The 23,025-nt window shown below is 37.6% G+C and overlaps 1 protein-coding gene across 1 annotated transcript; it reads right to left on the minus strand.

Moving 5' to 3' along the window:
• Positions 1–43: 43 nt before the first annotated feature.
• nfe2l1a (nfe2 like bZIP transcription factor 1a) lies at positions 44–19,459 on the minus strand. The gene is made up of 6 exons (XM_022668474.2): positions 19,299–19,459; positions 16,398–17,042; positions 5,791–5,982; positions 3,832–3,921; positions 3,569–3,712; positions 44–2,805 (listed from the first exon to the last, which is right to left on the minus strand). The coding sequence occupies exons 2-6, from the start codon at positions 16,917–16,919 to the stop codon at positions 1,501–1,503; spliced, it is 2,253 nt and encodes a 750-aa protein (XP_022524195.2). The 5' UTR covers positions 16,920–17,042; positions 19,299–19,459; the 3' UTR covers positions 44–1,500.
• Positions 19,460–23,025: the final 3,566 nt, after the last annotated feature.

The following is a 23,025-nucleotide window of genomic DNA, read 5'->3' on the forward strand; positions in this document are numbered from 1 at the left end:
TAAAATGTATTTTTTTATATAAGTGTAATTAATCAAAGACAGATTAAACTTCATAAATATCTTTAATTAAATGAAGGAAACAAACCCAGCTTGTCACCAAGTATTTCAGATTCACAAATAAGAAAATAAATGCATTATAAAAACATGAACAAGTACATTGCATACACAGACTCAAGTTTATCAATTTCAACTGTCTCAAAGAATACCAGGGCATTTAGAAAACATCATTTGTACTGTACATTTTTTACATTTCCCAGTTTCCCTCATAGAAACAATAGCCTCTTGCTAAAGTCTTGCCAGTGATTTAAAAAAATAAAAACAAAAAATAATACAAATCATAAAATCATACAAGTATTTGAACACGTTTTAATCTGTAAACCTCAAGCTTAATATGGTGTGTTTGCAACTAGTGCTAAATAATCCGGGCAGTGCTGGTATAATACTGTCAAAATACACTGGTGTACCAAAAGTCATGGGATAGCAGCATATATATTGATCATAAAGTGTTACTTCTGTTACGTCAGGGGACAGCTTGGGATCACCCATTAATACCACCATAGTGGACAGTGCAGTGGGTGGTAATTATTGTGACTGGTGGCATCTGGCTAGAATTGTCAATGCTGAATATCCTGTCCCATTACTTTTGGCATATCAGTGTAATTTGAATACATACTGATTTTGCAGTTTCTTCCGTTTAAAAAAAATACTTTATTTTTTAAACTTAAACTAATCCTGTTCTCATACAAGATTACTGTCTTTCTTTGCCTTCTTATCTTCTCTCTAATGGTAACACTGCCATTGTTCTCCTTTTATAAAACGCACAACTGTTAATGCTAATGCTAACCTTCCTCTGTATCTCTTCATACAACCCTGTCAGGGTGGCTTCCCCCCCCCACCCCACTAACTCTGTTTTCAGACTGTGAGACTGATGACTGATTTTTGGCATATCTAGATTGTATCCAGATTGATTTATGATTGTGTGAACAGCCAGAAACCACAGGAAAAATGATTATTGCTAATTGGATTTAAACCACATTTGGAGGCTGGTTCGTAATGCGATTATAGTCAGAATTGTTCAGATGTGTCTCAGTCTGGACGCTCAAATCACTTTTTTTTTTCTTTTGTATCAATCACACTACGTCAATAACTCAACAACCTCTTCAAATCCAGAGTCATCCAAGAAGAACATCTCAGGTTAGTTACCAACACCAACCTTGTTTCCACAGCAACCCATGCAGATACGTTTGTGATGTTTGAACGTGCAAATTCAAACTGATCACTTGCAAATACCAGATACGATTTGCCTGCAATCTGAACATGAACATGAAAACATGACAGCAAACTTTACATTACAGCAAATCCCTGAAGTAAGTATTCCATGCTGTAATAAAGGGGGTGTCCTCTTGTTTTGCTTTGCCTTGCCTCCTCTTCTTCACTGGATTTTGCAAATGACATTGTCTGGCCTGCAGAAAGGAAGTGAACATTAATGGTCTATCCTCTTCAGTCCTTCTTGTATCTTTTACTACCGGATTTTCGTCTGGATTCTGAGCTGTAGCGTGTGGACAGTGGCCCCTGGCTACTGTTTTCCTGTTCCAGAAGAAAGTCATTGGCTGAGCAGAGCATGCCCTGTTCCTCCCTGAGAAGACCGTACACCTCTTGATAGAGGTCATTAAGGCGTTGCTTCATCTCTTGGACAGAGCGCATAACTTCAGACTTTTCCCTCAGCAGTCTGGCACGGTGGCGTCGCAGCCCATCGACGCTGCGCTCCAGGCCGACCAAGACATCCAGCTTTCTCCGGCGACAGTTTTGAGCAGCCATCTTGTTTTTGCCTCTGCGGCGAATGTCTCTGATAAGCGTGAGCTGAGCTTCGCTAAGGTGGTATTTGCCAAGAAGCTCGTTGAACTCCTCCACAGGCAAGTTAATTATACAATCAGTGGAAAAGGGGATCTTCATGGAAAGCGCTCTCTTCTCATCTCTGCTGGTAAACTTCTCCTGGATTTTATCCTCCAGAAGCTCATCTGAACGCTGTTTAGGAGACTTTCTTTGGATGGTACACTGGGGCTGATTGTAGGTGTGATCGTGATCGATCTGCTGAAGCCAGGGTAGGTTGTGGAACTGACTGGCCTGCATGTAACTGTCGGGGAACATCTTGTTCTGCTCTGAGTTATAACCTCCGACAGCTCCCTCCTCTTCTTCTTCTTCTTCTTCTTCTTCTTCTTCATCTGTGGGTTCCTCTTTAATCTGCACATATCCTACAGCCCCTTCTTCAAGAGTTGAGTCTGTGGAAGACATGGATGATGATGAACAAGAGGATGAAGAAGAGGAACATGAGGATTCAGACCCACTTGGGGAAGCAGGGCTTTGGCTGAAGTCTAGCGACAGTCCAGAGTCAGAGTCTGTTTGTTCCTGTTCTTCACTTTGGGAAACCTGGGACGAGTTAAATCCTTCCTCCAGGGCTAGATCCAGCAGACTGATCTCCTCAAACATGGCGTCCTCCAAGAGAGGATCAAAAAGGCTCGGCAGATTTTGTTCTTCCAAAGGGGAACTGGGTAAACTGTGATTGTTGTGAACAGAGCCTTCTGGTGGAGGAGAGAGGAGGAAATTGATGATGTCCGAGTCATTAAAATGGAAATCCGTGTTCGAGGAGTTTGAAACATTATGGTTTTGGTCAGACTGGTGGGTTTGGTGAAGACTGAGATCTTGGTGGGTAGAATTTCCCATATGTTCTCTTTCCCTTGTTTCTTGACTCCCTTGAATATTGGCATTGGAATCAAAATCATCTAGTGAGGCGTCAACATCCATATCCTGCAAAAAAAAAAAAAAAGTAATATAATACTGTAATAATTGTTTCAAATTACAAGAACAAGAAGCAAATGAATTTTAAACGTCTACATTTAATGTTAATACTCCAGTGTGTAGTACATTAGTACACTCTACAGAAAGTTTAACCCAATTCTTTACCCAATTTAGTGTAGCCAATTAAACCCCCACTCACTAGGACCTCAACTCTCTATCATCAATTGCAATGTTCACTAAGACACTAGGAGGATCAGGACAAGGGCATGCCTCTTCCAATACATGTGAAGTCAGCCACTACCACCTCTATGTAAACTGCTGATGATACAGCATCACAAGTGATGAGAGAAAACCGTGCCATCTACTACCCAGAGAGAACATCGTCAACTGGGCTCTCTCAGGCTCTGACTGCTGAAGCCACACTCATTTTAATCAGTGAAATCAGCTCTTTCATTCAGTCCACAGGTTTATAAAACCACCTAGCCCGTATATGCACTCTTATTGAAAACATTGTTGAAAAAAAAATGTTTGATATCAAGCATGGTGCCATTAAAAATAATGCCCCCATTGCATCTAGTCATGTTCTGAAACAGCAACTCAGCTATGAAGCCACGGAGTTCTGAGATTTTGTGTATGGGTATAAGTTCCCAATGCTCTGTTTACTCAATAACTGCAAGCTTCCAAACCTGTTGTTAGAGCTGCAAAAGGGGGACCGACTCCACACTAATGGTTATGGATGTAGAATGGGGATGTGTGATTGGTCAGTAATTACCTGTGGATCCATTAAATCCAGAACATCTTGCCATTGCTGTTCCAAGTCCAGCAGAGGCTCGTGTTGAGGGAGTAGAGGGGAGAGAAGGGATCTGTGGTGTTGGAGAGGGTCTTCTTCCTCTCTTTCCATATTAGCATCTCCCAACTAAGAAGGTACATAGATAAAATCAAACATCACATACCAAAAAAAAATCCAAATGATTAAAAAGATTACAGATCATTGTTTGAATGGTAAGAAAAGCTGTACTTTTCTGGGAAACGTACATGTTGCTGATCTCCTAGGGATGGATCAGCCTCCAGTAGTTGCAGGCACTCCTCAATGGATAAGGAATTATTCTCCCTATAACCTGCAAACTGATAGTAGAACAAACAAGTATGAGGAAAAGAGTTTGGTTGAACCATAGCCATAATCATGCCCCAGGCTTGTGCTTCTTTGGAATGTAGAAGGACAGCCTACACAGACAGATAAACAGGTCTGCTGGTAAGTCTAAATGTCAGCTAAAAGTATATGTACATGCTACATCCCTAACGCTGGTCCAAGAGATTTATCATCATTGAGAGTTTATGCTGTGTTCATGTGCAACCAAATTATAGAAAGTACTAGTTCCCAACTTGTTGCACATGAACATCTTTCTTGTAGTCACAGATTCTAGTGGGAAATCATGAAATCATGTTAATACCTGATGTTGAGTTCCTGAGTTGACCTTCATAAACATAAATGAGTGATTTGTTTTGTTATTTCATAACAACTGAAAATTCCTTACAGGTTTCAGGTCAGTGCAGCCACTTTACATAACTGTTTTAAATAAATGTTTTTCGTAACAATGCCATTTGTTATTTTATCTTTAGTAAACTGACCAACCAAACTGTTCCAACCCCCAAATCATTAAAAAAAGTGACATGCTTAAATTTCCCTGGATGTTGGGAAGTATAATGTCTTGACTAGTATGTAAAAGCAGCATTAGATTTAACACACCTGCCAATAAAGGCCTTCAGGAGACCCTAGACTAAAATAAATGTGTTACATTAAGATAAACAGATATTATTTTTTGTGGGATATTTATCATCTAGGATGTTTATGACTAAAAAAATCTGAAAATGCAATCATTTTGAAATTATTAGCTTTTTAAAAGCCAATTGATAAGTTATTTGCAATACTTAACAGCAGTCAACTAGCACCTGAATGTGGAATCAGTTCTAATGCATCTGCCTCTTTTTTAAGATAAAGGCCATAAATTACCTAGATTGTCTGGACAAACAACCAAGAGACAATTTAAAAATGAGGAGTTCCTTTGATTTTACCGTATTAAAAACCTCTGGAATATAATCAAGAGGAAGATGAATGATCACAAGCCACCAAACCAAACTGAACTGCTAGAATTTTTGCACCAGGAGTAAAGGCATACAATTATCCAAAAGCAGTGTGTAAGACTGGTGGAGGAGAACATGCCAAGATGCATGAGAACTGTGATTAAAAACTAGGGTAATTTCACCAAATATTGATTTCTGAACTCATAAAAATTTATGAATATGAACTTGTTTTCTTTGCATTGAGGCATCTTTTTAGTTATTTTAGCCAATAAATGCTCTAAATGACAATATTTTGATTTGGACTTTGGGAGAAATGTTATCCGTACTGAACCATATACTTATAAATAGCAAAATCAAAAAAACTAATTCAGAAACTAAAGTGGTCTCTTAATTTTATACAGAGCAAAATATTATGTTTTAGATTGGAGTTGGATTTAATGTCTGCAGGGTTTTAGGTTATTCAGGTCAAGACTGAGTATCCCTGCTTAGAACTAGAAGTTTGCTAATTCTACTATAATTATACTTTTGTAATCTAATAAATACTGATTACATCCTGCAACCAAGAAGAAGAAAGATGAATGTTAGAGACCACAAAAGAAATAAAACTGCAGAAGGGATGTCTACCATAAGCATGTTGCTTTGAATTCAGCAAGTGCTCCATTAAACATGCTTGTACTGGAAAATAGGGTGATTCCTGTCATGTGAAACGTAACCCTCAGTCAGCTGCCAACGGTTCAGCTGACAGGGACTGGGAAAATTCCCCACTGGGGAGACTCATTTTTCTCCAGAGAGAACCTGTCGGCCTAAACTGTACTTTTACATGAGCGCTTTGTGAAACAACTGCATGAATTTCCCTCAGAGAGATATCCATTACTGTCAGTCACAGTACAGTAGTGCAAAATATTGTAATACCTGGACATCTTCTCCCAGTATGCTGCCCAGCTGATTACGGAAGGGGTTTGTGTTCCTCCAGCCATTCATCATTAATTCATCCTGGTCCTCTTCATTAAACAGGCTGTGCTGTTGGTTAAGATCCTCAGGCAGCTGCTGCTGATGGATGTTATGATTGAGTTCTTGTTGCCACATTGGAATTTCATCTGCATCCTGGGTGCACAAAAAATGTACAAGGGCAAATGTCAAGACTTTGTGTGTCTTTATTTTGTATTTTAACAGTACATTAAAACAAACAATTGAGAGGCAATGTAAGTTTGATTGATCATTAGATGATCAGTAGCTGTGTATTGATAAGAACCTGCCGATGTGTCACGCTAGGGGTGTGCCATATCGTATCGTACGCGATAATATCGCCAACTTTTTTTTTATATCGTGAACGATATTATACCCTGAAATATGGTGCCATATCACTCACCCCTAATTATCACATCAGGGTATGACTTTTTTTTTTTTTTTTTTTTTACTGTTTTTAGCAAAAGGAAAATTCACACTGTTCTCCTTTCCCATTATATATCTACTAGAGACAGATTATATATGTCCCTTATCATTTTTTTTACTTTAATCCTGGATATATGGAGAAATTTGGAGTTTAGTACTGGTATCACGACATTCTGGATCATTGACTTCTGTTACAATCTGACGAAAATTCTTGTATTTTGTAATATCTCAGTTAGGCGTCTGCCATATCATATCGTATGCAATATAAAAAATGTATTTTTATTTTGTTGCAGTAGGGTATTCTTGAAATATTTATGTTTTAATTGAATGTTTCGTCATATCGCCAAGAACATCGATATTGCAAAAATACCATGAAATATAGTGATATTATTTTAGGGCCATATCACCCACCTCTATGTCACGCATCATGATACAGGGGTTATGATCATAATATAGTGTATTTTTTAAGCAAGGCAACATATTGTGATCTTTTTAAAAATCTATTTTTATTATTAATTTACAGTGTTTTTAAGCTGAAAATGCAATCGATTATAATGGATGTTATGTCAGTTTTTAAATCTCAGTAATCAGCTATTTGCCATTTCTATTGCTCAAAAATGACAAAAACAGTAAGTGAACTGGCCAATAACCTGCAAGACAAAATCGCAGAATGTACAACTTGCTGTTAGTTGCAATAAGATAGGATTTTGCAGTTTGTTATGTTTTGTTGTGTATATCGTCGCTGCCCAATGAAAAACAAGTATCTTCATTTTTGTTGATTTTTAGTTTACTACATAATACAAAGAGACAAACTGTTTCTAACACTGTGCCAAAATTTCTTAATGTACTGTACATGTACAGTAACGTACTGTTCATTTTTCCTACCTCCCCATCATATCACTAACATGCCCAGACCAGCTCCTGCCACCTATAAATAAACTTGACCTTTCCTTACCCTCGGAAAGACTTGGTGAAAGCAACTGTCTATCTCCTGGCTTTACTACAAATAGACCCCAACACACACTTCCCTCTGTAGTTCAGGACAGACTAATGAATAGGCAGGTCAGATGTCAGTGGGTCAAAAGCAGCAGAACAATAGCTACACTACTATGGTTTAAACCTTAAGTTTATTCGTCTGGAACTAAACCTTCATTAATAGTATTTAAAGATCAAAATCTATCATAAAAATAAATATACAGCTCTGAAACTGAAGAGACCACTTCAGTTTCTGATTTTGCTATTTAAAGGTATATGTTTGAGTAAAATAAACATTTTTGTTTTATTCTGTAAACTACCGACAACATTTCTCCCAAATTCTAAATAAAAATAGTCATTTAGAGCACTTATTTTCAGAAAATGAAAAATGGCTAAAAATAACAAAACAGATGTAGAGCTTATATAATGTAAAGAAAATAAGTTTATATTCATAAAACTCATTCATTCAGTTTTAAGAGTTCAGAAATCAATATTTGGTGGAATAACCCTGGTTTTTAATCACACTTTTCATGCATCTTGGCATGTTCTCCTCCACCAGTCTTACACACTGCTTTTGGTTAACTTTCTGCCACTCCTGGTGCAAAAATGCTCTAAATCGTCCTCTTGATTAAATTCCAGAGGTTTCCAATTTGGTAAAACTCATAATTTTAAAGTGGTCTGTTATTTTTTCCAGAGCTGTAGGTTTTAACCACACTCAAAATGCACCAAAATGAAGTTTTTTGGCCCAAATCCAAACAAAACAAGTGCTTTTTTTGCATTTTCAGGCCTAACAGGGAGTGCATCCCTACAGTAATTCTGCTTACACTGTAAAATAATAAAAATAAATGAATTTCATCAATAACTTCATACCTAACAAGCAACTGTCTTAATTTCACACAAATAAACATTTTGTTCAATTAAATGTGTGCTCTGTTCTACTGTGAACAGTGTAGTGTTTTTTAATTGTAACCTAAATAAACAGCATTATACTTAATACATTATACTATAATCTGTTTTGAATACATTATACTACATATTGAGATATAAAGTTCTGAAACTTTTGTCCAGCCCTAAGTTTTAATCAACTTTATTTCTTTATGTTCTAAGCCAGTTTTCCCCCAAATCCTGCTTTACCAATCCCATTGTAACTTTAAAACAAGCTGTTAATGGGGTGATTAGTTGGATCAGGTGTGTTAGAAGAAGGGAAAGCACTAAATGTAAGCACAGGGCAGGGAGCTCCAGTAGCAGGGTTGATTGACTGAATAACTGAAAATTAAATGCTCAGCTCACTTGATTTGGTTTATCAGGCTGAAACAACAGTGCAATCAGTAGATTAAGTGATCTACTGAAGGGTCGGTGGGTGTCGTGTGTTTGTGGGGGTGTGTGCCAGTCACTTGATCACCAGCTGGTAAACAAGCATTGCGAAAGTAAATGTGCACAAGTTGTCTCCTATGATGTTTTCTCGGGTTGCAAAACAGCGCAGGCTGGGGTCAGACAAGCCTCGGGCAAACAAGGCTCTAACCCTACAGGTCAGAACGAGCACGCCTGGTAAACAAAAGCACCCCTTTATAAATCCTACATCCAGACAGGATGAAGAGTGAAATATTGGTCAACTAGGCTTGTGTCTGTTCTTCTAGTGGAGACTAATACAAGTTATTCAAATGTGCTTTACAGTATACTGTAACTAAAATATCTGCAAGATGTTTACTGATCTTTTGCAGATAGCAAGGGGGTGGAGTAAACTCATAAGTATTCTCATTGGTGTGCTACACAACAGTAACGATGAAAATGAATATAAAACAAAATTAAAAGTACGACAACTTTTTTTCAGGGATATCTATGCATTTTTCAGCAAAACAATGCAAAACCACATGCTGCACATATTACAAAGGCATGGCTGTGCAAGAGATAAGTATGGGTACTGGGTAACTGGTCTGCATGCGGTCTCATATAGAGAACGTATGGAGGATTTTAAAACAAAAATGTGAGAATAACAGCCCAGTAATGCTGCTCACTTTGAGATATATTTGCTGACAAAATAAAAGCTAAAACACTTCATAACTCAGGGTATTCTCTGTGCCAAAACCATTGTAAAGTGTTGTGAAAAAAGTGCAACATGCTGGACTATCCCAACTTTTTTAAACCGTACTGCAGGACTGAGATGCAGGAATTGATGTATATTAACAAATAAATTGAAATACAAAAAATATATTGGGCTCATGCTGTCTGTAATCAAATAAAAGCCAAAGTTTCATACCTCCCCATTCTTTTCAGATGTTTGGGTTGTACTATAATCAGGGTTCGTAGGTCATAAAAAAAACTGGAAAGGTTGTGAAGTTTGAAAATAGCAATTTTCAGGCCTGGATAAGTTTTGGAAAAATAAAAATCCCAAGAAAGTTTAGAAAAAGTCATGGAAATTTGGTCTAAAAACCTTTGCGTTTACGTTATTGACAAAGAAAATTTATTTTGAGCTAACAAATACGTCAGCTCAGAGTTAGTTCAGTAATTTATCCCACACATTTTATAATTGAAGATTGTATGTCAATATTTTTATCACATTTTATCAAATTTTAGGCCTACTAGTGTCAATTTGAATTATAGTTTTAGTTGATTTTTAGTTGGTTAGTTGGGTTTTAGTTGGCTGCTCTGATGTTAAAAAAATTGTATGGTCATGAAAAGTTGCCTTGCAGGCATGGAAAAGTCATGAAAAAATCATGGAAATGTACTGGTTAAAAAGTGCATGAATCCTGTATAATGAAGGAATATTAGATAAACTATGTATTGGATAAGAACAGTGAATTTGTGATCCTTATGAATGACTTTGACAATGGTTAAGCTAACATATACACAAGTTATTTTTTAGTTCACATATTTTACTCTCCAACAGGCAAAGCCCTGAGTCCAGAAATAGCAGGTCACAGCACAGCAGGTCATGTAGAGGCAAGCCTGAAGCCTGACCACTGAACCTGTGTGGACTTGACAGTCATACAGCAACTGCTTTAAAAGGAATGGGCAACATCGTTCAACTCTGTGAGAGGAGGATTTTACTGATCACATCCTGCCTTATAGTTACCTTCAATATGTGTTAAAGCACAAGCCTGCTTACAGGGTAATGTCTGCTGTTTATGCAGACTCAGCCACCATTTTATATATATATATATATATATATATATATATATATATATATATATATATATATATATGTGTGTGTGTGTGTGTGTGTGTGTGTGTGTGTGTGTGTGTGTGTGTGTGTGTGTGTGTGTGTGTGTGTTTACTTGTGCGTATTTTGAGTAATATTCTTTTGTGTAGAACCCAATTAATATTAACATTCTATGTGGGGGTTAGAACACTATATTAACATGATTACATTTAGGCCTGTCATTATAATTAAGCTTATAAATTGTAGTAAAATATGTGGACATACAAAAATGTGCTTATTTTGACATTAATCATTATATATATATATATATATATATATATATATATATATATATATATATATATATATATATATATATATATATATATATATATATATAGTCAACATTATCATCATATCATTGGCATAAAATGCTCATAAATTAACAATAATATACTTTATCGTGATTATTTCTGGGACGATTAAACACAAAAAAAATTATTATAGTTATTGTGACAGACCTAGAAACATTTGTATATTTTGTATATATGTGCATGTGTTAAACATGGTACTTTTGGTTTAAATCTACCTATACTTAGTGTACACTATATGGACAAAGACATTGGGACACCCGCTCATTCAGTAAAACACTTATAATGCTTTTGTTGGAGTAACTGCCTCTACTGTTCATGTTGTTTGATTAATTTGATTTTGCACATCTGTGTCTGCAACGGGTGCAACATAAAGTGGCAAAATGCATTAATTAGTAGGGGTGAACACACGTGAACAGACACTTAGGACCAATCCCATTTCAACTCCTGGCCCTATCACTTAGCCCTACCCCTCTGTTTTGCACACCTAAAGGTAAGAGGACCACGATTCCTGTTAGCCTGGAGGGATAGTGGTAAGTTTTAGAGCTACATGACCCTTCAAACAGAGTCTATTCAGAGGCAGAGTTTATTTAAAACAGAGCAACATGGCGGCGCAAGCAACGAAATAAACCAACAAATATGAGTATTTTCCATGTTACAATTTACAGTACCTACAATATTACCGTAGTATATTGGTAATATTAATTGGTAACCATAGTTACCATGGTGTTTCAATGTTTTATGGCCATTTTCTTCATAACTTGCAAAAAAAATGCTAGTAATTCATCTCAGTAGCTAGCTAGCTAGATAGCTAACTTTCCCGTTCCACCTTAAATGTTCCAACAGACATACGATTCCCTAAAGTTAACTAGTTAACCAGCAGCTAGGTTGCTGAACTGTAGTGCTCCACTGTTATATATCTGTATCGGGTGCTTAAAGGGTTAAAATGGGATTGAGCCATACTGCATATGTTGGTTACTATATAAAATGCACCTTTAAATATCTGTGCTGTATATGCTCGACATTAATCAATAACTATAAGCCTATATTAGTTGATATATCTTGGGCCTAATTCTTGGCAGTGAAAGTGAAAGCTAATACAAAGTTCTGAGGTGAAATTTCCCCAGCTCTCCACAACCCTGCAGAGCAAGAGAGTGAAAGAGAGACACCTAAAATCCCCCGCAGCCTGACATTTTGGCTTAAAGCCAACCGCATGCCTCGACTCAGACAGTGACTCGAGTCCCCTCAGTCTGGACAGAGAGCTGTTGTCTGTCTTCATGGCACTGTGGTGACACCTCCTAAAACCTGAGAGAAAATAACAACACTCGGAGGTTGCTCTCCCACACTCTTATTAAACCCAGACCAGACGCTACATTTATGCTGGTTGTGAAAACAAAACATTTTGTGGCCAAAACGATTTCTCTGTGCTTTTATGAAACTTTACGATATATAAATTATTTAAAAATCTGAAGTATATTTAAGTGATTCAGGTTATTTTCCTGTATGTGGGTCAATGATTTTTTTTCTTCTTAATTTAATGGAGTTTTTCCTTGCCACTGTTGTCCCAACAATAATTGGCATCTCTGTGGTGCTGCTCAAAAGAAGAGTGAACCTGTTTTTCTCTGTAAAGCTGCTTTGTTTTAAAAAGCTCTATAGAATTAAAATTTAATTGAAAATAAATAGAATTTAACAGGCCAATTAAAAGTTACTTTTTCCCCTTTTGTAACAGTTCAAAAATTCAAGTTAGGTACACATACATTTATATAAAAGAATGTGATTTTAGTTTTTATTTTGTTTTTCATCCAGACAAGTTCGCGACAATACAGGTGCTGGTCAACGAATTAGAATAATTTGAAATAGTGCAATCATGAAATTCTTTGAATGCATTTTTTGTGCAGAAAGCAAATCAGGTGTTCACCGCACCTGTCCTACTCGTTAGACTAATCACAGAACTCGTTACCTGGAAAAAAATTTGCTCAGCTGAGCTTTCCAAAAGGCCCATTTAGGCCATTTAACTGTGACACTGTTGTTTTATTGAATTAGAATAATGGAGAAACCGTTTCATTGAATTAGAATTATTTTTATTATAATTACAATCATCACTTTCTCAGTATTTTGTGGCTGCCCCCTTGGCTTGTATGACTGCCTGAAGTCTCCGCGGCATCGATTTGACCAGCTTGTCGCAAGTTTCCGCACTCACAGCTTCCCAGGCAGTGGCGATGTTCTGCTTCAGTTGGTCCAGCGTAGTAGGCTTTCTGTCGCGAATTTTCTGCTTGACGATGGCCCAAAGGTTTTCAATGACATTGAGATCAGGCGAGTTGGCCGGCCATGCCAAAACTTCAAGCTGTTTTTTAGTGAACCAATCTTTGGTCGACTTTGCCGCATGAGCCGGTGCAAGATCCTGTTGAAATATGAAGTCTTCTTCGCCGAACTGTTCCTCAACAGTCGGAATCAGGAACGTTTCCAGAACATCTTGATATACGGCAGCATTGACAGTCTTCTTGAGGAAGCAGAGTTTCCCTACACCTCGAGCGGACATGCATCCCCAGACCATAACGCTCTGGGGAAACTTGACGGATCTTTTCACGCACTCGTGGTTGTAGGTTTCGCCACCACGATGCCAGACACGAGGACCTTGGTCACTGAAGGAGATGCAGAAGCGTGATTCGTCACTGAAGACCACTTTCTGCCAGTCTTCAGCAGTCCACTCGCCGTGTTCTTTGGCCCACTTCAGCCGTTTCTCCATTTGTTTCTTGTTCAGCATCGGTTTTACTGCTGGAACGCGAGATTTGAAGCCGAGTTCGCGCAGACAACGGTAAGTGGTTGATCTGGAGACGTCAGTGCCGGTCTGCTTGTTCCACAAGTCGGTGAGCTCGGAAGTGGACTTGAACCGGTTGCTGTCTGCGATCTTTCTCAGCTGCTTGTTGTCGCGAGCAGAAGTTTTTCGGACGCCGGAACAGTTGGTGCGCTTGCTGCAGTTTTTCTTGAGAGCTTTGCAGAAGGAAGACTGGCTGATGCCGAGCTGCTCAGCAATTTTAGTTTGGGTCAAGCCTTGTTGGCGAAGGGCTTGAATTTGAGCCACTATTCCGGTTGAGAGGTCGCGCTGCTTACCCATGATTGATTTTACAACTTAGAAATTCTACTCAACCCTGACTTTATACTGCACAGTGAACACTCTTCACAGAAAACAAAAATTCGAGCATTTATTCTAATTCAATGAAACGGTTTCTCCATTATTCTAATTCAATAAAACAACAGTGTCACAGTTAAATGGCCTAAATGGGCCTTTTGGAAAGCTCAGCTGAGCAAAATTTTTTTCCAGGTAACGAGTTCTGTGATTAGTCTAGCGAGTAGGACAGGTGCGGTGAACACCTGATTTGCTTTCTGCACAAAAAATGCATTCAAAGAATTTCATGATTGCACTATTTCAAATTATTCTAATTCGTTGACCAGCACCTGTATGTCATGTGGTTTAAGTATGTTAAAATGTTCTTTAACTAAAGTTCTCAGTAGTGTAACATGTTTAAAAGCAAAGTGTTTGCGATACATAGTTTTTGTAAATGATAACCTGATATTTCTATTCTTCTGTTTAAAAAAATTATTTAAAAATAAAAAATAGTATCAATTTGAGCATAATGTATCAGCAAGTATACAAAATGTCATCAACAGAAATTATTAATATTGTTACAGTATATATTTTTTTTTATTTAGGAATTTACAGGTTATGCTATAATAGGTCACACCACATGACACTTTAAACAACAGAAAAAAAGACAATTAAAATATATAGGAGATGTAATACATATATAAATCTCTAGAAAAAAAAAAGATTTTCTTTGATTTTACCTAATTAAAAACCTCTGAAATATAATCAAGAGGAAGATGGATGATCACAAACCATCAAACCAAGCTGAACTGCTTGAATTTTTACACCAGGAGTGGCATAAATTTATCCAAAAGCAGTGTGTAAGGCTGGTGGGGGAGAACATGCAAATTTATTTCTGCAAATAAATGCTCTAAATGACAATATTTTTATTTGGAATTTGGGAGAAATTATGTCCGTAGTTTATAGAATAAAACAACAATGTTCATTGTACTCAAACACATACCTATAAATAGTAAAATCAGGGAAACTGATTCAGAAACTGAAGTAGTCTCTTAATTTTTTCCAGAGCTGTATGTGTACATTATATGACTAAAAATAACAGATTCAGAAAATTTAGGAGTCACAACATTGACCCATGTAGGTTTATAGTATTACTACTTCTAGCTATTTTGTGTATATGCTTGTGGTAATAATGCGGCGATTCCCAGCTGTTACCTGAGGTTACACTTTATGATCAACATACGTACATTTAGTTCTGGCTTGTTTCTCTACATTGACTGTATGCACACATGTTGGTTATGTTTATGTGTATGTAACACACCCGGTTCAGGAGTGTGCACACATGACCAGAGCAACATTCCTGAAATCATATGTTGGTGCCATTACCCTGTGTCCCCTGGCGCGCCTCTTACAGCTGGCAGTACATAACACACAAGCCTTGGCTGTTGAGTAACAAGGCGAAACCCGATGATCAAGGGTAAAGAGGCCGTGCCAGTGCCATAACCAGCAACTCAGCCCCACCATAACAAACACTGCCTGCCGACATACACACTTTATTTGTTCTTCTCTATTACTTGATAACAAACCAGCAAAGACTGGAACAGGTCAGGTGGGACTGGATCAAGTGCTGTTAGTTTGGGTGTGAAGTGTAGCCAAGTATAATTTTAATCTTTAGTTTAACTGGGTCGTAGGCTTGTCAGGAAAATTAAATTATAACTTACTGTACAATTTATGACAATGACAATCTATGACCAATTGTGCTTAGTTGTGTTTAGTATATTAGAATTATGTCAGTTGCATAAATTGTTCCTAAAATGACAATAATATAGTTTATGATATTATTTATTGGACAATATTTGTATATATTTACAAAAAATATTTATTGTGACTATGAATTATTATAAAAAATTAAAACAAAACAGAGCTAACTATGTTCTATATTAAACATGCAGGGCAAAGGACAATGATAACCTACTTCCTTGTAATGATAGAGGCTTTACAAGCATTTAGAGCAAACTATGCTGTATAACATTTATCACTTTCAGTTAGGGGTGTGACAGGAATTTGACTGAAACTCACAAAAAAAAAACTAAACTGAAGGTGACTTTTTAAAATATTTTGTAAGTAATCTTTTTGTAATGGAGGTCAATCATTGTTTACACTAAATTATGAATGTATGATTAATCATATGCAGGAAATATAGAACAATATGTAAGTACTGCAGCTTTTTTTTACCCAACAAAACCAAACAACTACTCTCCTGCATGATCTCACATGCGTCTCTTCAGACCTTCAGTCATAATCTCCCTAATGAGGGTTCTGCACTCAACTGGCAACCCTTCTTGAGGGTTCTATACAGACCCAGCAACCTATGACTGAATCTTTATCTGTGATGGCTGCAGCTTTGTCTAGGCATCCGTAGTAAACTATATTTCTTTTATAATATAGATGTGTTGATGTGTTTATTACCACAGAACAAAGTGTGTTAAAGAATGTGTACCACTTCTACCTTCAACCTTTGATAAGTGACTCTCACCTCTTTAATGTCTTCGTTATCCATTTGATTCCTTAAGAGTTGGGACACGTCCTCCATGTTCTCATCCCCAACTGAGCCATATCCCAAATCTGTCATCACTCCACTTCCCATCCTCATGGTCAATCCTGCAGACTCCTCCATGTTCACCAGCCCATCAGCCCCATCCAGTGCCCCGGTCTGCCCCGGTATTACCGTCACACTGTTCTCAGGTTCCCTGTGGACCAGCCAGGTTTCGAGCTGCGCCGCTGGGACCTGCAGGTGGTCCAGAGAGCGCACCCAGCGCAGGAGTCTGCGGGTTGTGAAGAACCCATCCAGGTCCACGCTCTTCAGGTGGTGGCTGTATCCATCCAGCGAGTTCTGGAGGTTGTGGAACTGGGTCTGGGTCAGAGCTGAGCTTTGGCCTTGGATGATCTCAGCGAGAGGGGGAAGGTAGGGGTCCACATCTACTCGTATCCCAGCTAGACTGAGCAGTATGGCCACCTGAATCAGGCCTTCTGTAAAGTACTTCTTCAGGGACTGCATGGTCCCTCCAAAAGCAGCCCAGTAGGGAGGGATCTTTCAGTTGTAGGTTGGTTTAGGTCTAAATAATGTCTTGATGGGAAGTGTAGGCAGATGAAGATGAGGTGTCTCAAAAAGAGGAAAGTCCTAAAATAGAGGAAAACATTATGATGGATTTCATATGATGAGACAATGCTGGGCATTGAGGCTGGAACGATTAGTCAACATAATCAACATTGTCAATAATTACTCTAAGTTTCTGCAATAAACTACACAATGTGCTATGGACAAAAGCGTAATGGGGGGAGAAAGGCTGGTCACTCACTTGGTTCACACTCACCTTGGTCACTAAAAGTGACAGACCCAACAGATAACCTATTACTCAATAAACATCAAAACAATTCTCATTTAAATGTCTTCTAGGTAATTTAAAGTTTTGAAGTGATAGAGAAAGCTAGGAACAGAAGCTGTACTAACAGGAAGCAGAGATAGAGGGCATGGCAGAAATAGCAATTGACTTGGGTTGTTTGTGTGGAAATGGTTTGGTTATCTAAGAAATGACATACGTCAAACACATAATGTGCAAATTATGTTGTAGAAACTTTGCAATTAAAGGAACAGCATGACTACTTTATTTCATAATTTTTAAGCAGCAGATTTTTTCTTTTAAACTGAGAGCAGCAGTATCCGTGGGCAGAAAGGGGACAAAATATAGTTACAAAAAAATAAGCTTTCACATTCTCTCTAGAGATTCCCAAAACTTAAATACTCTCACTTTAAACATCATTCAGCACTGTTTATACTACATAATGCAGTGCAACATAATTCTTATGTGTCTTATGTTTATTTTATTTGAAAATCATATTATATCAAATATCTGCTTTTCTCTTAAAAGCAATGTGACAAAGTTTTTAATCATTAGTCATATTGCTCAGACCTATTTTTATACTATTTATCCACACTATATGATGACATCCACTGATGCTTGAGATCCAAACTTAGTGATGGCCAGATGATCACAAAAGCAGCTGACTAGAGACCCAGACTTAAGTAAAAGTACAAGTGCTTTATCAAAAAATGACTTGAGTAGAATTTGAAATGTTCTTTAGGCTCCACTACCCTCCAGTGGAAGTACTAAAGTATTCAACCTTTTTTTGTACTTCAGTATCGTGGGTAAGTTTATTGTAAAATGTATTGCTGAAATACTGAAAACAAAAGTATTACAGAGTTATGTAGTTAGTAATACAGAAAGCAGTGAAAAGGCAGAAAAGGAGCAGCGAGGTCTTCTCATAGGATCAGACTGATCACTTGATCATATCAGGGATGAGCAACTTTATCAAATCCAGTGCAGATACAGTGCAGAGCATATACCGCTCTGGCTAACATTTTCACAATTGTAACAAGTAACAATGCAGCACAAACAAGAATTAAACTCATGGAAAATATGTAGTGTAGTAAAAGTGAAAGTAGGAGAAAAAAAATACTTAAGTAAAGTACAAATATAGCATTTTAATACTCAAGTACAGTAGTGAAGTAGATCTACTTTGTTACTATAATCTCCGAGTAAAACTAAGTAAAGAATCACACAATAACCAACCTATCAAAAGTTCACTGGTGTGAACACAGCTAAGTAAATGCAGCTAGTCTCCACCTGGTGGTGTACTGAATCTTCCAGCTTCTAGAAAGAGCCAGAGTGAACTTCTGAGCACTGTTGGAAACTCGTTTTGGAAGATAACAGGCTGGACAGCAGCGGCTCAGGCAAGACTGCTAGTTGTCAATGGCTGTCACGCCCATTGACCTAGTTGTTTGTGAACTGTAGCAGTGTTTTCAGCCCTAGTGCGCATGATGTAAGACTGAAAGATGGCAGGTTGGGATTTGGTGTGTCATTCCTGTTACTCACCAGGAACTTTCCCCTCATAATTCACATGTGACCAACAGAGCTGCTGATCTAAGATGACCAAAACAATCACAACATGTTCCTGCTAATGCTGTTTGCAGTGAGTTACTGCAGTAAAAACAGTAATAAATATTTTTTGAGAAATATGATTAAACTCTGATGAAAACACACTTTCATATATATTTTTAATTTGTTTTTGCCACTTATTCTTTTGTTCGTCTAAAATGTAGCTAACCCAGCTACAGCAATCCGCAACATTTACAACATCGTTTCTTTCATCGTATCGCTTGCTTTTTTTTCACCCAGCTCGTTAAAACATTTCCTTCAGTTAATCTTTAGTTAAACGCCGGTAAACAGGAACTTCATCGTCAATTGTATAGTTATCGCAGCCACTGTGCTGTTTTAATAAAGCACTCTTATTAGTCTTTTAGGTATTAGGTATGAGGTATTATATTATCAACGTTACTCTGTGAGTAATAGGTTAATAAAGCAGCAGTAGGTCTTACCGTGCCTCTGTGTGAGAGAGAGTTTAAGCTGAAGTTAATTCCTCTTCATGTACAGTGCAGTCAGTGGTGTGGTTAGAGTGCTGCTCTGGACTTTAGTAGGTGTGTATTTATGTGTTCAGGCTCTACCCGGCAGTCCCGTCCCTCTCCTCCCAGCGTGACGCGCTGCAGTTTCTGTTTTCATTCACTGAGAAACCAGCGCCCACCGCAAACAGCGCCCGCCCGCCCACACCGCCTTATAAAGCCACGGCTGACTGACGGACATACCAACCAATAGCAGCTCGCGACAAGTACTTTCAAAGCTTTAAAGGTCCAATTCCATCTTTTTTTAAATTCATTTTAAAATGTCTAGTTTGGGTCTAGTATGAATAAATTCCATGTGAGCCGTTTTTTTGTAAAAAAAATTAAATAAATAAATAAATAAAAATAAAAAGTGCTCCAGTGTTTCTATTTAGCCTTGCTTTATTTCACTGGATTAGTGGTCTTTGACCTTTTAAAATGTGTAGTTTTGGTCTCTAGTATAAACGAATGCCATGTGAGCCATTTTTTGTAAAAAAAAAAAAAAAAAAAAGTTTCTATTTATCCCTGCTTTATTTCACTGGATTAGTGGTCTCTGAAAAAAGACAGAATTTGGACTCTTGCTCATGAATATTCATACATGCCAACATATCGCCTCTGATTGGCTAACAGCACTGCAGCAGAGAACGCCTACCTGCCTTCCCCCTACAGTCAATTTTACAGCTCTAAAACTCAAAGACCAAAAGGTAAAGCGGCCCTGCGGCCAAAATAAATGTTACCAATGCCACAGTGCGAGCGGAGGCTTTCCAACACAGCGCCGCTCTCCCCGGGCTTTGACTGGTGTTCTGTCGTGTTGTGCTACCTTGTCAAACCGTGCTTCCCTAGTGTATATTTAAGGTCTCGGTAAAACATGGAATCAACCGGAGATTCGATTTTAACCTACAGTTACTTACAAAAGATAGCCAAAGCTAACAAGGGGGTTGAAGAACAGTTCCATATGCAGCATGCATATACAACTCAGAGAGCTATTGTATTTCACAAAGAACAAGAAAAAGTGGATTTTAGCGGAAAAAACACTATATCTATATACACACTTTTTTTTTTACAAAAAATGATTGACCTTTTTATTGAAATGATCAGACTGTACATTGAAAACTTCTTCCCTGTGCATGTTAGTTTTTTTCTTTTTAAATTAATTTTATTTCTAATTTTTTCTCATTTTCTTGCCAGTTTACATGGCCAATTACCCAACCTACTTATCAGAACTCCCCCTATAGTGCCATCTACCCATCCAGAGAGAGCAGGGCCAATTGTGCTCTCTCAGGGCTCTGGTAGCCGATGACAGCTACATGATCATATGGCAGCGTTTTTTAGACCACTGGACCACCCAGAGCCAATGCATGTTAATTTTTACAAGAAAAAATAAATAAATAAATAACTTTCAGAATATCACAATCAACAATATCAACAAGTACAAGAATATTGTTGAAAAGTTACTTTATTTCAGTAATTGAGTTCAAAAGGTCAGTCATATTACACAGATGTATTACACACAGGCCTTTATTTTTAGGCCTTCATTTCTTTTATTGTTGATAATTATGGCTTACAGCCAGTATAAAACCCAAAAATCAATGTTTAAGAAAGTTAGAATATTGTAGTGAATGTGGAGGTGGGGCTTCAGATGGGGAGTGAGGTAGCTGGGAGTAATTAAGAGGGAGCGCGGGAGAGACAGGAGAGAGAGCGGCTGGAGAAAGTTTGGCGCTGGTAGGGATGAAGCTGGAGAGTCAGGGGGTTGTTCTGGCGCTAGGAAAGGAGGAACGGTCGGCTCATGTAGTAAGATAGGCTGGGGGTTAGGAAATTCACCGCGTGTTTGTTTGGCTCACCGTTTTGAATCACCCTGGACCAACAGAGTAGTTGGCAAAGCGTGAGTCCGACCTGCATGATACCCGGGAGAGGTTTTTAAGTTCTTTGATATTGCCCTTTATCTTGTCATGTGTTCGTCTTTATACGTATTTCAAATGAGTAAATGAGACTATGGGGAGGCTATTGAGGGAGTAGGCCCAAGGGTTAGTTATACCCTTACCAGGTCAGGATTTTTGTAAAATTTCTGCATGACATTACACCACTAAATCTTGAGGATTTCTATTTAAGCATTACATAAAAATATTTAATGTTTGATGACCATTACTGAATATTATAATTGCAATTGTAAAAGAATGTATAGAAAATTCCCAACTGTCAAAATATAATGAATAAAATAATAAATGTGTCTTTTTCCTGAACTTCATTTTAAACTTCATTTTAAAACTTCAAATAAAAAATTTCCTGAATGCAAATCAACTAGTCCATGGACTCCAAACTTGTCGTGGTTGGCTAGTTTTTACGTCTGATTTCAAACATGCAGACTTTGGGTTGATTGCTTGCTACGTGCCTAAACTCTTCTTTTCTAATCATGGGTACCATTAATAAAGATTAGTTAATTAAATGTTAAACGATGTTAGCAGAGAAAAGCATGAAGTGCTGTAAGATTTCACTGACTTTGGACTTAATATAACAGTGAAATAACACCAACACCGGCTCTCCAAACCATCACTGTCCAAAAGTAAATTTTGCATTTCATTTGGAAATCAAGGGAGCAGAATCTGGAGGAAGAGTGGAGAGACACACAATCCAATCTGCTTGAGGTCTACAGTAGTGTGAAGTTTCCATAACCAGTGATGACAGCTTTTATCAAGATGCAGATTTTATTTTCCAGCAGACTGCTGACTCTGCCAAAAGTACCAATTAGTCTTACATAAATTGTCAATTTTTTTACATTGTTTTCATTGGCTGTAAGCAATAATCAATTGAAGAAAGAAAGAAGAAAAAAAAACAGTTTACAGAGCAGAGATTTACCACACTGTACAAAACTTTAAAAACAAATCACAATTTAAAGCAAGGATGGCTGAGACGTTAGAAGAAACAAATGCCAATCACTTAATTCCCATTACATGAATTGGGGTGGTAGCTATCTGTTCATAGTGGCTCTTCTGAAACTAACCTAAACAGGTTTAGGTAGAAACTTTACAGCCTGAAAGCTCACTTTTTATGGCCTGAAATATTTCAGTCTCAGTTTAAATGAATAAGGTTCACTTAGAGAACAAATACTGTTGAAAAAAAAAAAAAACTAAATATCTCCAACTTTGTTGCAAAGATTTGACTGATAGTTCATTAAAGAACCACTACAGAAAACTAGGCACTTATTTAACTAAGCGACAAAAACTAGTCTAAAGCCAGGTGCTAATGTACCTCTAAAACTACAAGCTAGCACTCACATTAGTGCAGGTAGTTTTAGCTTGTTCTGTAAGGTTTGTTGGTCAGAAGCAAAACACTATGTTAATAAATGAAACCATCCATACATACTCACCCTGGTCCCAACATTTCAATTCTGAGAGCAGCAAACAAGTGGAAACGAGTTTAAGCTGGCTTTTATAGTCCCAGGATAAGTTGGAGCATGCTCAGTGTAGACCATATGGGCTGGTCCAGGTTAGAGGGAGATGCAAAGCAATTTAATGCAATACTTTCTTTATTTTTCTTGATAATTCAGTGTTGTTTAGCATCTTTGTTCTGTCCGTAGATAGTCTGATGCCCTCTTGTTAATTGCTGTGTATATATTAAAGATATACATATGTATATAGTGATGTTTTAAATTCTTAATTCCCCACCAATTAGT

This window comes from Astyanax mexicanus, chromosome 19 (genome assembly GCF_023375975.1).
Source record: "Astyanax mexicanus isolate ESR-SI-001 chromosome 19, AstMex3_surface, whole genome shotgun sequence".
NCBI classification, from domain to species: Eukaryota; Metazoa; Chordata; class Actinopteri; order Characiformes; family Acestrorhamphidae; genus Astyanax; species Astyanax mexicanus.